The following is a 16080-nucleotide window of genomic DNA, read 5'->3' as shown; positions in this document are numbered from 1 at the left end:
AAAAAATTACTCAAATACCGATAGTGTCTGAAAGTCGACAAAAATACATAAAATTTTAACGCGCTTTTCTACTCAATTATTGTTCTTCCTATCCGAATGAATTAGGTACAGTTGATGCTCATTTTATTTATTTTTCTAATAAAATATTGTTGATATCTATTTCGGTCTAACCGTTTATTATGGACGACGCATTAAGTAAAAACCAAAAAACACAAATTTGTCATTATCATTCATTTATCATGTCATTTCCTGTTCAGCACACACAAATTATTCTAAAAAATATAAGATAATAGTTCTAACATATATATTAAAAGTTTAAATTTGTTAATCAATGTAAAGAATTTTAATACGTGCATTTATATACGTATAAATAAATCAACAATAATAAATATTGTAGATAAAATTTGATGCTCAGCCTAAAACGTCTATAAATATCCATAAACCACTCAAATATGTATTTTTTTAGGTCAAACTAATTAATTTTGCATTTATTTACTTTTTACTTGAATCTTAAACAATGATATATACAATATATATATCTGGCAACTTTAAGCAGGAATCATTCATTTGATAATTTGATTTTATTCGGTGAGTTTGTGTTTTTGGACACAATAAATTAAATGTAAATACAAATAATATAATAATATCCATTATCTAATCTAAATAGGCTGGCTAATCAATTGCAATTAAAACTCATCGCAAAAAAATCTTTAAATTATTCTCGATGTAGTACTGATCTCGGTGTGTTGTTCTCTGTTCCAGTTCTATGTAGCAACCGTGTAAGCCAAATGACAAAAACTTACGATGACATAGAAGCGGTTACTAGGCTTCTTGAGGAGGTGAGCAACGAAATTCCCCCGCAAATTCCTTCCCAGACAAAAATATCCGTCCGAGTTTATCGATGTCTTTGAAAAGTCACGTATTGAGATAACGTTTTTTTTTTGTCGTTTTACAGAAAGAAAAGGATTTGGAACTCACGGCCAGGATAGGCAAGGAACTGTTGCAGACGAACAACAAGCTCGAGAACACGGTAGCATCGTTGGAAACCGATTTAAAGGCGGCACACGAAAAACTGACGCAACTCAGCCATGAAGTGCTCAAGAAAACCGAACTCATACAGATCCTCACCAACGACGTGGACGAGTCGAATTGGGAGGTCGGCCTGCCCGGCAGGATCAATCTGGATCTGATGCAGAAACGGATCGGTGAGTAATCGCTTTCGATAAAAGTGTATTCGACATCTAAAAATAAATTGTTGTGTCACCCGGAACGGCTCAAACTTTGTACAGCTGCGTTTTTATTTCGTTTATTGTTTTGGTAAATAAATGCGCGCATTGAATCGGTGTACCCTCTTACGACACGTTTATTTTTTGTCCCTCTGTAGCGTGCCAATTCTTGTGACACAGATCTTGTTAGGTTGGGCTAAAAATTGGCTTGAGCATTTGTGTCGTACGGCGATTTTTGCTCATTCTCTTCTACTTAAGTTCGCCATTACACGTTAATTTGTATGTAAATGTTTGTGCGGTTTTGAGGTAAATTTGTTTATTTGTTGAAGTTATGCAAGTGTGTATTTTAATCATTTTATTTACATTACAGCCAATTTGGAGGAAGAAAACAAGGCACTAAAATCTGAGTATTGTCGACTGGCCAAGGACGCTGACAGCATTGAAGAACAAGAAGCTAGACTGTTGAAAGATCTTACTGGACAATTAAGTAAGTATTACTTAACCACTGTTGAATCACAACATGATCCGTCTACCAAAAATTATGTAAACAATGTCTTATCATTGAACTTGACGATAATAACCAATGTTAGGCCAATAAAAGCGTGTACAAAGTTCGTAAAACATCTGTCTTGCGTTGCAGCTTGTGCGAATTCAAGCATGGGTATCTTGGAGGACGAATTGGACCGCCAAAAGGAAGAGAATCGCGCCCAACATGAGCGCATTCTTGCCCTGGAGTCCAAACTCTACGACACCGAAATGAAAGTAGCCAAAGTAAGCAACAACATCACATCATAACGACAATTATAACACAAATGAATTTTCAGTTGCTGGCCGAAAACGAAGAGATGAACGGCCTGCTGCAGGTGACCAAGGAGAACCAGGGCAGTCTGGCGGTCGAACTGAGCGAGTTCAAGGCCCGGTACTACGAGGTGCAGGGATTGTTGAGCGAAACCCAAGAACAGTTGCGGATGCTGCGCAAAAAACAAGCCGGCGCCCGCATCTCGATGTTCCCGTCGCTGGGCCAGACGTTGAACTCCGCCTCCGGCATCGGACCCTTCGACAGTTTGCAGAGCGAGCTGGAGATGTCGATGCACTCGGAGTTCAGCGCCGACTCCGGCATATCCGGAACCGACAACGTGTAAGTTTATACTCCCGGCTATTAAACAAAACAAGGATGTTTATGTATGTTTTACTTCCAGCCCCCAATACAAAAAGGTGTTCGAAACGGTACGCTGCGCCTCGCAGAACTCGCTAAACAGTGCGGACAGTCTGGGCAGCTTGCACTCGGCCATGGGCGGCTTCGTGAGCAGCAGCATGTCGGGTGGTGGGCCGCGCATGAGTGTCAAAATGCAAGGCGGCGACATGCGTCGCTCCTCCGGCTCCATCTACAGCAGCAGCTCGCTGGGCTATCCCAGCCTCGACTCCACTGGACATTCCGATCATTCGGACACTGACTACAGCCAAACCGATTCGGATGACGGATATCCGTGAGTGTATTTCGGTTTTGTGACCTCCTTGTGTTTTTACTTGAAGTGTTTTTGGCAGAGCGCCGCTGAAACAAGGCATTCCTGGAACTCCCGGGGCAACTGAACTCGAAGCCGCAATCAAAAGGCTGACGCCAGGCGAAGTCCTCGCAAGAAGAGCTAATCTACAGCATGGTCCCACTTTTGGAGGGTAAGTAATCATTAAAATGTTAATTAAACATACCTATATAATGGAATTTCATCAACTGCAATACTTAATCACCTTTAATTTTAATTAAAATCATATATCGAAAAGTAACAGTTATCTATTTAAATGACTGGCACAAATAACAAAAGATATAAAAAAATTCTATATTTCTAAAATTAATATGTATTAAGTACTATAATCCATTGTTATTATATTTTTATAGTTACGAAGGAGAAACGTATCTTCCATTCGGTTGTCGCACCCCAGACAGTCTGATGTCAACCGGTTCGAGCAACTACCATGGCTGGAAGCTGCCAGAGAAACTGCAAATCGTCAAACCGATGGAGGGCTCGCAAACCCTTCACCAGTGGTCGCAGCTAGCCCAACCAACCTTCGGTGGCCTGTTGGAAGAACGACCTGGCGTGAAAATTCGCGGAGGCAAAGAACTAGAAGACATAGGCCTTCAAACGTACGCGCTAAGCGATTTGGAGGAGGACGAGGAGTACACCAATCCTGGCAAGATGTTCGACACTTCGGTACACACGTACACGTACACGAACAGTACCATCATGCATCCAGACGATGGCACATTCGTGACGCCCAGTCAAAGGGGCAGCAGAGTCGCCTCCGTCTGTTCGAGCATACAAAACTCCCCGCCCCAGACACCTAGGGCGCTCAGCAGGAGAAATTCGTGCAGCACATTTAGCACCACCTTCGGATTGGCCAAAATGCTCAACGAAAGAGGTTCGTACCCAATTCTGGTGTTTCAAAAACACGTATTAATGTGCTAACGATTACAGGTATCAAAGCAGCGACACCGTCAGCTTTCAACACGCCGTGCGGCGTCAACAGCTTCACGCCAACGGCCACGCCGCACAACAGCCCTGACGGAACGCCGTGCTCGACGCGTTGCGGCTCCCCCGAGCCCTTCGAAGGCTTCAGTTTGCCGCAGCTCATCCTGAGCTCGGTGCCGCAGTTCCTGCGTGACACCGTGGGTGGGGGCGGTGGCGTCAGCACAGGCGCCAAGAAGAAGACAACGTTCTCGAAGAACAAGCGAGCCGGCCAGTACAGCAGCAAACTGGACAAACAAGAGGTAAAATCTGATTTGCAGCTCGGTGTTTTTCTATTCGATTTAGTGTGCGATAGTGATTTGTTGATGTAGCGTAGGGGATGCCCCCGTGGCTACACGTGGGGTAAATTTGTGTTGTTCTGTGTGTGTATTTTTCGTTTGGACATAATTATTAATCCTCATAATCGGCGATTGTTTGTGTGTTTTGATCATTTATCGTTTTGATGGATATCTAACAAGGAAAATGATTTTATTGTTCACTCAAGTGTTTATTCTCAAGATAATTCTAAAAATTTAACAAACATATTTGTATTATTATGCAGTTATGGTAAATCTTTATCTTGTCTATTTTTAATCATTATCTGTTTTTCATAATATGAATTAAAGGGGTTTTATAAAGGTTAATTTTTATATAAATAATCGCATGGTGTTGGTACTAAATACTGATATATTTGTAATTTTATATTTGTTGACAATAAATTTATAATAATTAAAATGTAATTTATTTAATGTACCTCATTGTTTATTATTGATTGTCCGTTTATCAACAACTGATAATGAATCATTCCCTTAATTAACAAACTACGTATTTTGCATACATTAATAACTCACTTTTGAACGTTGACCTTTGCCCTGTATTTAGTACCAACATAACATAAATCTAGATCAAATTTAACTGTACAATTTGTCCACAGAGTCTAGTAGGCAGGATAGAGAAAATCGGCATCAGTAACTTGATGGGCAACCCCCATATGGGTGGAATGTACGCCCGTCCCAACATAACCAGCCCCATGGCACAACTGACGTGCCTTTTGCCAAGCCAACCTAGCAGCGAGTGCACCAGCAACGCCTCCACAAACATCCGCCCTCCCAAAGGTAAAAATCCTAGACGTGTACTTGAGGTGATAAATTTAACACGGCGTTTATGTTTTGTAGTACCCAAAACCAGCGGTTTAGGAGTGCCCGGTAAGCCGGGCAGCGGCGCCCTGACGAAGCGACTGGAACAGCTGAGCAAGAGTCGCCAACAGAGGCGGCAGGCGGGCGGCACGACGCGGCCCGACCTCGGTACGGTGGCCACGGCCAAGAAGGTCGTGCCGCAGCCGGAGCCCGAACAACGCGGCGCCACCTCCACCCTGGGTACGCTCAGTTCGTTGCTGTTCGGACGCAAGGGTGGCTTGTTTTAAGGGAAAAAATTAGGTGCCTAGATCGTATGCGGTGTTAAATAGACGGTGTTACTGAGGGGCGGATTAGACTGCCCTTCGGTTTACAACAGTATTTTTTTAGTAGAATTAAATTTTAGGGCACAATTTTATTGAGAGGAGGCTTGAGTTGCAATAGGTGCAAGACTGATAGGGCGTTCCGAACGTTTATTTAAAATCTGAACAATTCCTGTAGCTCAAATTGATTTTAGGTGAAAGTTGTAGAAGCATTTGTTTCCAAAACTGCCGGTTTTTATTCAACAAACGACGAGTTTGCAAATATTGTTCACGTTTTAGTGTTTGTAAAAGAAATAAATCTGAGATACTCTTTAATTGTTTACGTGCTATTATGTGATATTTCCAACAATTTTTAGTTTTGTGTGGATGTTTGTTTTTTTATAAACACTATTACTACAACATAAAATCTCTTTGCTTTTATTTTTTAATTGTTTTAGTAAATTAAAAGGCAGCGAATTCGCCAAGCGTTTGTGTATACGTGCTCTACAAAAATTGTAAAGTTTTATCTCACAGTTATACGAAACACTTGTTCGTCGCAGTAATCCGCTCCAAATTAATTTACTAAAATCGTAAAGTTAAAAAGTTTTAGCACAAATTTATTATATTTTACATCCGGTGCTGCTAAATTGTAAATAATACGCGTTAATGTATATACAAGATATTTAGTTCGACACTTGGTAATGCATTTTATCACGGTTATATATCATATTATTATATTTAACACCTATACATGTTAAACATATTGTTGAATGGGTCAAAAAGTTACTAACGAGCATATTTTTGGTACTTTTTGATGAGTTGTGATGAAAACTAATAAAAAGGTGATGAGGCCAAATAAACATGGATGTGAGATTACTGTAAAAAGTATTTATTTTCTGTAGTTGTAATTACATACTAATTATCTAGTTATTTAGATTAATCTAAAGTAAACGAGATGTATATAAAGTTTTAAAACGGTGGCTTACAAGTTGTTTTGTAATTTTATTGTTTTATGATTTTTATTTGATTGTGAGATCTGCTGGTTAAATAAATTGATTGATACTTATACTTTGCTTTATTTTCTTTGCATCAAAAATACATTTTATAATCTAAAGGTGACTGCAAATATAAAATACATCATATTCACCGTCGTTACTAATTTTTAGTTCAATGTGGATATGAGAAATAATATTTTTCTCTGCGGAATTTACTTTTTGGTAGCCAAGTACGTTCCATTTGTATGCTCCCTGCAGGTTATGATAATTCTTGGATAAATCGTCAACTGTTTTTTGTAAGTTAGAAGCATCATAACTTCCTTTTAGTGCTAAAATTGCGTTGTCAATGTATTTCTGTCCCAAAGGACCAACGGGAACTTTGGCTTCCCCAACAATTACCTATGAAATATTGTAATTATTACGATGAAATGTTATGGATGGCAACATACCTCTGTCATTTTCACGCACAGAATAGAACTCAGTTTAAGTTACGGAGCTACTTTCCTTTTATATGGGGTACAATTATGTTGATCTGGTAAGATAATGTGAAAATGACAAATTATCTTAATTAAATCAAACAATAACTATTTGCAAAAAGTAGATAATTTTACAATAGGTGGATTTTTTACAATTAACCTTTATAAACAGCGTTCAAAATAATTATTTCCATTTGTTAGAGTGAATTCTACAAAATGGTTATAGTGAGTACCACATATATTCTCAAATATTAATTTTTATTTTACATATTTTTCATAGATAACCGTTGAACGTTCCAAAGTAACTTCAGATGAGTACACAAAAAAAGCTGTTGAAGTGCTAGCTTACGCATACCAAAAGTCTACTGCCATAAATACTATAGTGGAACTATTGGTAGAAAAATTCACAAGTGAGAGTCATCATAAATGGAGCGTATTTGCTGATCCCGTGGCACAACATTTGGAAGCACTGATGTATATAGAATTAAAGGCTGATGACTCTTCCAACGGAGGCCCGGTTACTTACTACTGGTTAATTTTAAACTTATAACTCGTTTTCAATTTATTTGAACGTAAACTTATTTCATTATAAATAAAATATAAAAAATTATTTAATAATCAATTTGGTAAGTCTGTAAAATGAACAATTTCATTAGACAACAATTAACTTTAAATTTGAATCTATTTTATAATTTTTGTTAGAAATCGAAAAAAGATACCTGCATTAATATAATAATTATACAAGATTCACCACAAATATTTGAAGAATAGAAAAAGATATTGATTTGAAATTTTTGTAACAATTTTTATTTTCAATGGAACACTATATATTTTTGGAATTTTAAATTTGTTATGTAATTTTAAATAAAATGGTCTAACAAAAATGCCTGTAAAGACAGTAATTTTGATACTGGAAAGTTCATTTTAATTTTGTACATTATATAAGTTTTAGTATAATTAAATTGAATATATTAAGAAACCTTTTGATTTATAATAGTCCCACACATAACATGAATATTAATGGTTTTAAATAATGTAATTTAATGTTATCATATAGAAAGTAAATGTCATCAATAGCACACTATTATTAAACTAAATCTCAGTTAATAAGAAATAATGTCTTTTATACCTATAAATATTTATTTTAGATTTTAGAGATATAAGTACTACAGATTTCTACCATATATTTCAAATTTTAGGGATTATAAATATAATTAATATTGTGTTGGCAACACTACTTTTAAAATAGAAGAAGATTTTAAACCTAAATACAAATAATAACAAATGTTAGTTGTTGAAAGTTACATTGAATTATCTTAATTTTGTCACAATGGAGAATTATAAAAAAGGCATAAACGTCGAAGAACCCTTAAAACGTGAAAATATACCCATAAAAAATCTGCCAGCAAACTTTATATGGATGCAAGTAAATTAGATCAAAAATACAAATATTTCTGTATAAAAATTAATTATTTTAGGTGAGAGGTGGTACCAAAATAAGAAATGTTTTAGCTCACGCCTTAAATGAATTCCCCGAGAAACAGTCTGTGGTGTGGACTGGATTTGGTACGTCAGTGGGTAAAGCTATTACTTGTGCAGAACTGATGAAGCGTGAGTGCGGAAACAAACTATATCAGATCACTAAACTATGCTACAGGACGTAAATATTGCCCAATTTTGTGAAACTGTTTATTTTATGAATATTTGTAGAGTTGAGGAGTATTGGGATCCATTTTTTCCAGAACTGGACCAGATTGTTGTAAAAAGAAAACTTCCAATGATTCACATTTTTTTGTCAGTTGATCCTTTGGATTCAAAAGAAGATGGGTAAGATTATACAATTGTTGTTGAATTAATGCTGATTTTTGGTCTTTTAGTTATCAAGCCCCTGGAGTATTCATATCTTATAAATCTCATGATCCAAAGGTGAAGAAAAATAATAAGCAGACTCATAGAAAGGCACACAATGGTAACAAAAAAACTAATGTCAATAATAAAGCTTCAGGAACATCATAGGAAACACCCAATATGCCATTATCTGTTCATATTGCAAACTACTGTGATATTGAAAAAATAAAATTTTTTAAATCTTAGTACACTTTATTACAAATATAAAATCCTTGCTTTACATCCACAAATTGATATAAATTACATTAGTTTCAACCTTCATAATTTGGAGGAGGAGGTGGTGGTCCACGCGGTGGAAACGGGGGTCTCCCCGCATAATTAGGCGGTGGTGGCCTCCAGTTGGGCGGCGGTGGACGTCCACCTGGCGGAGGAGGAGGCGGAAACATGCCGGGAAACGGTGGTGGTGGTCCTGAGCCAGGCGGTCCAGGTGGTGGCGGAATACTCCCTAAAAAATAATAAACTCAGTCCCTCAAGAATAATAAAAAAATCAAACAGTCTACCGGGTCCCGACTGCCATGGCGGGGGCATCCTGGGCGGCTGTCCGGCGACGCTTGTGGTCGGAGGCATCGGAGGCAACGGCGGCCTGCCCGCTGGCGAGACGCTGATCGGCGGTAACGGCGGCGCTCCAGGAGGCAACGGCGGTTGGGATGGAGGAAGCGGAGGAGGTGGGATGCCTGAGGGGAAGCTCGATGGAGGTGGAACCGGTGGTGGCGGTGGAGGCTGCATGCTTGTCGGTGTTGGCGGTGGAGGAGGCATGATGAGTACTGGCGGAGGTGGTGGTGCCATTGTCATGCCTGGTGGCATCATTCCTGAAACAATGTCATATAAAAATTGCATACATTGAAAAAGTATCAAATATTTACCCATTGGAGGAGCATCAGCAAACAGTTGATGAGGCCTATCAGCTTGGGAAAGTGGATTTTGTGCAGCCAAAAGTCTCTCAGCTGCAGATCCATGTCTTTCACCCTTGGAATCCTTTTTGAAAGCATATGACACAGTGATTGGTCTATTACACAAATACTGGCCATTCATAGCTTCAATTGAGGCATCAGAAGCTTCAAAACTGGCAAAGTTAATAAAAGCAAAGCCTTTGGAGTTGCCAGTTTCTGGATCCCTCATTATCTGAAAAATATATATTTTTTACATGGTTTTATATTCCCTAAACAATAACAAAACTCACTTTTGGTGTTTGTAATATCACCCCAAAGGCTGAGAATGTATCATAGAGCAACTTTTCATCAACTTCTGCATCTAAGTTACCAATAAAAATGTTTGCGCCAACATCAAGATTCTTTTGATGGGCTGAAGCTTTATTCACTCTTATAGGCTTCCCATAAAGTTTTATCATGTTCATTATCTTTATAGCATAATCGGCGTCTTCCTCCCCCATGAATTCCACGAAACCATAACCCTGGTGCATCATAGTCACTCGATCCTTTGGCATATGAACATTCACTGAAAATAAACTGTTAGAACTTCGTACTTTTTTAATTTTGTTAATATTACCGAGTGGGCCAGCTTGTACGAACAGTTCCCATAATAAAGATTCAGAGACTTTGTCGTCTAAACCACCAACATAAATTGTAGCGTCTAAAATGCAAACGTTTTATTACCGGTTTATAGGTTAGTTTTATTTTTTGTTGATTACCTCTGTTTCTTTCAGCAATTGGACCATTCGCCATTGTTGATTGTTGTATATAAACTTTATTTAACTGTGTTTATTACAAATAACTGAATTTGAACATGTTTTTAGTTATAAAGTTTACAAAATAATCCTGTGTAAACTATAGGTTAAATTCTGTCATCTATGTTTGAAGAACAGTACTAACGAAACCAGCGACATCTGTTAAATATGTTTCAAGGCGCAAACTTTAAAATCCATTTTACTTGTTTTACTTTTTTACTTTTACTCATACTAATCATAATATTATATAAGGTGAATCTAAACTATGCGGTCAAAATTTGAGAGCACGCCTGATAATGAACAAAATATAAATAAAGTATTTTTGATTATCACTGCCGTTTATTAGATATTTTAGTTTTAATGTTTGAAAAATATAAAAAGGATAATAGGAAAATATTTATTACTGACCAAATTTAGTTACAATTGCACCAAATATGAAAAAAAAAAAACAATTTTATATTTGAGTGGTCACTTTTGTTTTAGAGTATATTAAAATAAAACCGATAAAAATAAAATATTTATTATTTCATATCTGCCTAAAATTACTTAAAATAAATAAATTTTCATAAACATCCAATAATTAAACAGAGAATAGCATAACCAAACAATCCGTTTTTTCTTTATCAGATTTCTCCTTACTTTTTCCTCCTCCTGAGACTTGCAACTCCACAAAATGTTTTGCGTTCAATTTGATAACTTTGTAACAGGTGACAACGTTCCATTGAGTTTCGTTATGCTTATTTTCATATAACTGCAAATAAGCTTCTGCTCTACCTTCATCATCTGGATAAATTTCATACGCCACTTTCAATAACTCTACCGCATCCACTACATACTCAATTGATGGTACTGACGTATTGGTTGTGGCATGAATCTGTTAAACGAAAAATAAATTATAGATGTAAAAAATGGATTATTAACTTACAATCAATTCTCCTGAACTTTTCGATTCACTGGAAGCAACGGCGGCAGCAAAGACCGTAACTAGAACCATTAATCTTGAATCCATTTTGATTTGTTCTCGAATAGTGCACGTTACAAAAAAATCCTCTCTTTTATATGATTTTGATATGTTTGCATTAGATTTTCGAGTGGTGTTTACAGTTTAAAATACGTTAGATCGGAAACATTTTCAGAAGTGTTTGTATTTTGTTATCTATTGATCAGACCATGGAAATTTTATTTTCAATTAATGGATTAGTGGTTTTTGTCAAAATTAAAGTAAAAACATATTTTTCATTTTAAAAATATGACCTGTTGTTCTTGGTTTTGATGCCAAAATTTAAAATATTTGTTCTTTTCTGTTATTGTTATGTCTACTATGCAATATGTCTAATTGCTTTCGTTTTGTCACTTTTTGTAAGACAAACTTATAACAATAGCACTGATGTCTGCTTTGGCTAAATTTAAATGAACAGCAATTCAAAAGGTTTTGGGGGTATAAACATGACAAAAAGAATATACAAAACATTAATGTTAAATTAATTTTAACACAATAAAATTTCTTTTCAAAATTAACGTTACTCTAGTTTACAATTTAGAAAAATATAAGTACCCCAATTTATATTATGTTGAGTCGGAAGAAATTCCAAAATTACATATGTACAATGTAGTTACAATGAAATGTTACATTAGTATTTTAAGTATCTATGCATATACATAATATCTAACGTGAATTCTAGAATGTAAATGTTAAGAATTGTTAATTAAATTTTATATTAATGAAAATAAATCTACTAAATTTTATGTAGTAACACGCGTTAACTAAAAAAGTATAAACACAAAATGAATCATAGATCAAAGTCTCAAACAATATTGACACATGAAACAGGTGGGGTACTTCTTCACATTAAAAAACAAAAATATATCGAAAACAGTCAACATTTCACTAGAACTAATCACATACAATCAAAAACAATACAAAAATATCTGTTGACACAGGGATTTGCCCACTATCTGTACATCTCTGGAAAGCCTCAGAAAAACAAGAAACTAAAAAACACTTGAGGTTGTTATCAAAAATCGTTGCGGGGGTCACTTAAAATCAACTATATAAAATTGGAAGTGAACGTGATAAACTCAGTTCAAAAACATTGTTAAACTTGAAACAAATATCTAAAATGAACACCCAAAACGTTGTAATCTGTGCCTTCCTAATCTTTGGATGTGCCATCGCTGGCTCCATCAAGGATAAGAGTGAACCAAAAGCTGTTGTCACTGTAAGTAATTATTTGAATTAAATTATGACAATATGTAAACGTCGTTGTTTTTCAAGATCCAAGCAACAAATAATACTTTGGTACCGAACATAGTCTACGTTGTCGATGCTGTGGAGGCTTTGAAGGAAGCTTATTCAGTTTACGCCGACGAAGCTATGATTGCTGAAGCTTATTTGGAATTGTACAACGCCAAACACGAGGGAAATTGGAGCGTAGCCGTTGGTTACACCACGATAATCTCCAGAGCAACGATCTACATCGAAACCAGCGTCACCGATGGAAAATCTCTCCAATCCGACAAAAAGGGAACCTTATACAGGATCTTCAATTGAATATTCAACCGACGATGAAATTAATATATTAACAGTCTGATAAACGCTTATTAATTTAGAATTTATTATGTATAATAATGTAGTTTAATAAATACGTGATGAAAAATTGATGGCGTGTTATTCATGTGCAAATTTCAATTTACTGAAGTACCATCCATACAAATCGACCGGAAATCATACACGAGCGTGCATCGGGGATGAAAATGGCGTACAACGAACCGCGTTAATTCCCGTTTAAAATTCCATTCGGATAATGTGGATACATACCTTAACGTCTTTATGTTGCTTAGACTCGACGCCTATTACGATATTTACTCCCACATTGTCGTTAGGCGGGAGGATAATAAAGCCATCCAGTTGGGATGCTGGGGACGTAGATCAAATTTGGCTGACGGGATTGACTTCCATCTCGTTATTTCAATCGTTTATTCATGCGATTTTTAATTTTTTACGTAGTTGAACATGGTTTTTGTTTATTCGTTTAGAGTGGATATGGTAAATAAAATTGATTTGATTTTGATAAGATTATGTTAGTTACCGGAAAATGTTATTCGTGTTTTTGGTTCATGATTTATTCGAATAAATTTTTATATTAGAACATTTATATATCACATTATATTTGAAAGCTTTTTAAGTTGTATTTGAAACATTTTTCAAGTAATGTAAATTTGCTTTATATGTTTAAAAATCAGCTTGAATCAACAGAAGCAACTATTGTTGTTGAACAATTAAAAAGCATTTTATCATAAACAAATATTCCACAAGAAAGCAATTTCATGAATGATGGATAAATTTATTAAAAAACTCGTACGAATTGGTATTAGAATATCTTCTAAATGGTTAGAGTAATCGGTTACTGACAGGAGACCTTTTATGTAGAGCGTTTAATTTCCTACAAAAATATATATTGGGCTTTTTATAATATTTACTTACCTACAAGTTACAAAATTTAGAAGTAAAAAACAAATTTTGGTTAAATTCTTCAAACTTTAACCACCAATATTTCTAAACGCTAAGAGTTATGAAAAAATTGTTAGACACTTTTTTGTAGATCGTTCAATTAAATAAAAAAAATTTAAAGAGAAATGTTCTGTACGATCAAATAATGACGAAATATGTATTCTGCCATATGGGACTGAAGAAAAAATGGAAAGGAAGACCTTTTTATTAAAATTAAGATCTAATCTTTGGAGAACATTTTTTAAAGATGACTAGGAACCAGTTTTTCAATGTAGGAAGTTAAAAAAAGATAGTCGACTTTTTTGACCCACCCTAATGGGGATGCTTCATCTCTTCTGAACTAATCCTCCTTAGACCAATTTATGTACAGAGATATATTAAACAACATTTGCTTCCATATATTAAAAAAAAATAATGCAGTTTCGTAAGACAAATCTCAAGATCTTGAAAGCTGATGTAGAAACTTCCATTATTTGAGACTCCAAAGATATTTCGTTGTCAAATAAAACGTCCAGATATTTACAGCTATCCTTCCTCATCAGCACGCATCCATTTATGTTATATGAAAACTTTACTGGCAATTTACGTTTGGTGTAACTTACAATAAAGTATTTCTTTACATTTAACGGGAGGTTATTACTTTGATACCATGCCAGCAAAGTGTCAAAATTAATTTGTAGAGTAAGTGCTTGTACAATACTGACGACTTGATAACATATCTTCATATTATCAGCATAGGCTAGACTACAGCATAAAAACAAACTCAACAAGTCATTGATGAATAAAAGGAATAATATGGGTTCTAAATTAAACCCCTGCGGTACGCCAGAGGATGCACTGTAAGTGTGAGATCTAAATCCGTTGTAGTTGACATAACAAGTTCTGTTTCGCACATAACTATCAATTAAATTAGTAAAACTAAGACCAAAAGTATTAAGTTTGTTCAACAAGTATGGTACCGAATGTACTGAAAAGTCTGTATAAATGACGTCCATCTAACTTATACGATCTATTGACGAACTTATATCATGAGTCGTACAAATCAAATTAGTGGTGATGGACCTGCATAAAATCGTGCTGATTAGGAGAAATTTTTTAACGAACACTCTGATAAATGACACCTGCTCAAATATTTTAGAGAAATTACTTAATATAGAGATAGGCCTGTTATTATTGAAATTAGACTTAACACCTTTTTTTAATACTGGTGTAATTTTAGCAGTTTTCCATATAGATGAGAAGGTATTAGTTTTCAGGGACAAGTTGAAAATAATTTTTAATGGTTTCAAAAATGTAAATTTCAATGCAATCCTTGATAAAAAAGTCTGTCATCTGATCAACCCCCGCAGGTTTATTTAGTATGTCAGACTCATTCACTTCATTAAGCTGAACACATTGGTGATTAGAAAACGATAACTCATGATCTGTAAAAAATACTTTTTCAGAGATAAATTATAGAAAATTGAATTCTCTACAAAAAATATCATATAATATTTTCCCATAAAATTGATGGTTGCGTCAGAAAATGAGAAAAATGTCAAAATTTTAATTCAATCCAACTTTAATGTTAAATAACTTTTGAAAAAATGAATATATCAAAAAACTGTAAGAGACATTTTTTGTAGAGCGTTAAATTTTCTATAAAAATCTGTTTTGATCATTTTGAAATATTATCTCTAACGAGAGTTAAAAAATTTCAAAATCCAAGAGAACACCGTTCCCGTGTTATTTAAACGGGAAATTAAAATTTGCGATGCGGCATTAAGAGCTGCAACTTTCACAGTGTTTTATTTCTACCATTTTCAACAAGAAAAATATAATTAAGTAGAGCAAATATAATTCATTTCAAAATTGTGGCGTAGTTAAGTTGAGTGAGTGAATAAAACTAGGAACTTTATGAATGTGTAAACAATTTTAACATTAGATGAGCCACTCTAAAATAGTGCCATCTGCGAAACTAACTTAAGGACCAGTAAGTCTTACAACCCCCGATAAATTAATAAGTTTGAAGTACCTCCGCAGAAGTTTCGGGATCTTTTTAAAAGCGTCAGGACGCCGGACTAAATGCGGTCGGTTACGGCGTGCCACTGGAGTTTGTCCGCGGCGACGGTAAAATTTCATTTTCGCCTTCGAGTGCGGAATTGGGGGTCGCATGCCATCGCATTCATTCCGCGTCGGCCCCCCGACTAGGCTACTGGGTCGACCCCGATATCATCACGGGTTGTCGAAGACAGCCGCACTCTATTAAGTGCCGACGCCGCCGCCGCCGCCGCCCCGCAACGATGCACACCAGCCCCTCGCACGACCGAAATATTAAACTGCGCTCCCTCCCATCAAATTTATT

At 35.7% G+C, this 16080-nt stretch overlaps 5 protein-coding genes and 2 long non-coding RNA genes across 13 annotated transcripts in view; 4 read left to right on the top strand and 3 right to left on the bottom strand.

The window, feature by feature from the left end:
- LOC109601588 (trafficking kinesin-binding protein milt) overlaps positions 1 to 6228 on the top strand; it is a 52631-nt gene extending 46403 nt beyond the window's left edge. For 5 of the 7 annotated variants that reach the window (XM_049968025.1, XM_049968026.1, XM_049968021.1 and 2 more), the window contains 10 exons: positions 763 to 839; positions 956 to 1205; positions 1597 to 1713; positions 1867 to 1997; positions 2051 to 2364; positions 2426 to 2713; positions 2772 to 2900; positions 3121 to 3641; positions 3698 to 3990; positions 4662 to 6228. In XM_049968025.1, coding sequence (XP_049823982.1) covers positions 789 to 839; positions 956 to 1205; positions 1597 to 1713; positions 1867 to 1997; positions 2051 to 2364; positions 2426 to 2713; positions 2772 to 2900; positions 3121 to 3641; positions 3698 to 3990; positions 4662 to 5150 — 2583 coding nt within the window. In that variant the 5' untranslated portion in view covers positions 763 to 788 and the 3' untranslated portion in view covers positions 5151 to 6228. The remainder of the gene's footprint in view (positions 1 to 762; positions 840 to 955; positions 1206 to 1596; positions 1714 to 1866; positions 1998 to 2050; positions 2365 to 2425; positions 2714 to 2771; positions 2901 to 3120; positions 3642 to 3697; positions 3991 to 4661) is intronic. The other 2 variants (XM_049968024.1, XM_049968022.1) reach the window with 1 other exon arrangement.
- Positions 6223 to 6666, bottom strand: LOC126265710 (uncharacterized). The gene is made up of 2 exons (XR_007548179.1): positions 6607 to 6666; positions 6223 to 6556 (listed from the first exon to the last, which is right to left on the bottom strand). It is a non-coding gene; the product is annotated as an uncharacterized LOC126265710 (long non-coding RNA).
- A 108-nt stretch (positions 6667 to 6774) lies between these two features.
- LOC126265608 (uncharacterized) lies at positions 6775 to 7214 on the top strand. The gene is made up of 2 exons (XR_007548112.1): positions 6775 to 6858; positions 6914 to 7214. It is a non-coding gene; the product is annotated as an uncharacterized LOC126265608 (long non-coding RNA).
- A 663-nt stretch (positions 7215 to 7877) lies between these two features.
- LOC109601576 (ribonuclease P protein subunit p25-like protein) lies at positions 7878 to 8726 on the top strand. Its single transcript, XM_020017818.2, has 4 exons — positions 7878 to 8059; positions 8112 to 8293; positions 8344 to 8460; positions 8511 to 8726. Exons 1-4 carry the CDS (start codon positions 7964 to 7966, stop codon positions 8647 to 8649), a joined length of 534 nt encoding a protein of 177 aa, XP_019873377.1. The 5' UTR covers positions 7878 to 7963; the 3' UTR covers positions 8650 to 8726.
- LOC109601575 (splicing factor 3B subunit 4) lies at positions 8713 to 10336 on the bottom strand. The gene is made up of 6 exons (XM_020017817.2): positions 10190 to 10336; positions 10048 to 10131; positions 9722 to 9996; positions 9405 to 9663; positions 9042 to 9350; positions 8713 to 8986 (listed from the first exon to the last, which is right to left on the bottom strand). The coding sequence occupies exons 1-6, from the start codon at positions 10221 to 10223 to the stop codon at positions 8793 to 8795; spliced, it is 1155 nt and encodes a 384-aa protein (XP_019873376.1). The 5' UTR covers positions 10224 to 10336; the 3' UTR covers positions 8713 to 8792.
- Positions 10337 to 10729: 393 nt separating this feature from the next.
- LOC109601584 (uncharacterized) lies at positions 10730 to 11290 on the bottom strand. The gene is made up of 2 exons (XM_020017828.2): positions 11151 to 11290; positions 10730 to 11099 (listed from the first exon to the last, which is right to left on the bottom strand). Exons 1-2 carry the CDS (start codon positions 11232 to 11234, stop codon positions 10806 to 10808), a joined length of 378 nt encoding a protein of 125 aa, XP_019873387.1. The 5' UTR covers positions 11235 to 11290; the 3' UTR covers positions 10730 to 10805.
- Positions 11291 to 12309: 1019 nt separating this feature from the next.
- On the top strand, positions 12310 to 12884 carry LOC109601583 (uncharacterized). The gene is made up of 2 exons (XM_020017827.2): positions 12310 to 12444; positions 12501 to 12884. Exons 1-2 carry the CDS (start codon positions 12346 to 12348, stop codon positions 12774 to 12776), a joined length of 375 nt encoding a protein of 124 aa, XP_019873386.1. The 5' UTR covers positions 12310 to 12345; the 3' UTR covers positions 12777 to 12884.
- Positions 12885 to 16080: the final 3196 nt, after the last annotated feature.

Source organism: Aethina tumida, chromosome 5 (genome assembly GCF_024364675.1).
Source record: "Aethina tumida isolate Nest 87 chromosome 5, icAetTumi1.1, whole genome shotgun sequence".
Taxonomy (NCBI): Eukaryota; Metazoa; Arthropoda; class Insecta; order Coleoptera; family Nitidulidae; genus Aethina; species Aethina tumida.
The sequence above is the reverse complement of the archived record's forward strand: the minus strand, read 5'-3'. Positions and strand labels throughout refer to the sequence as shown.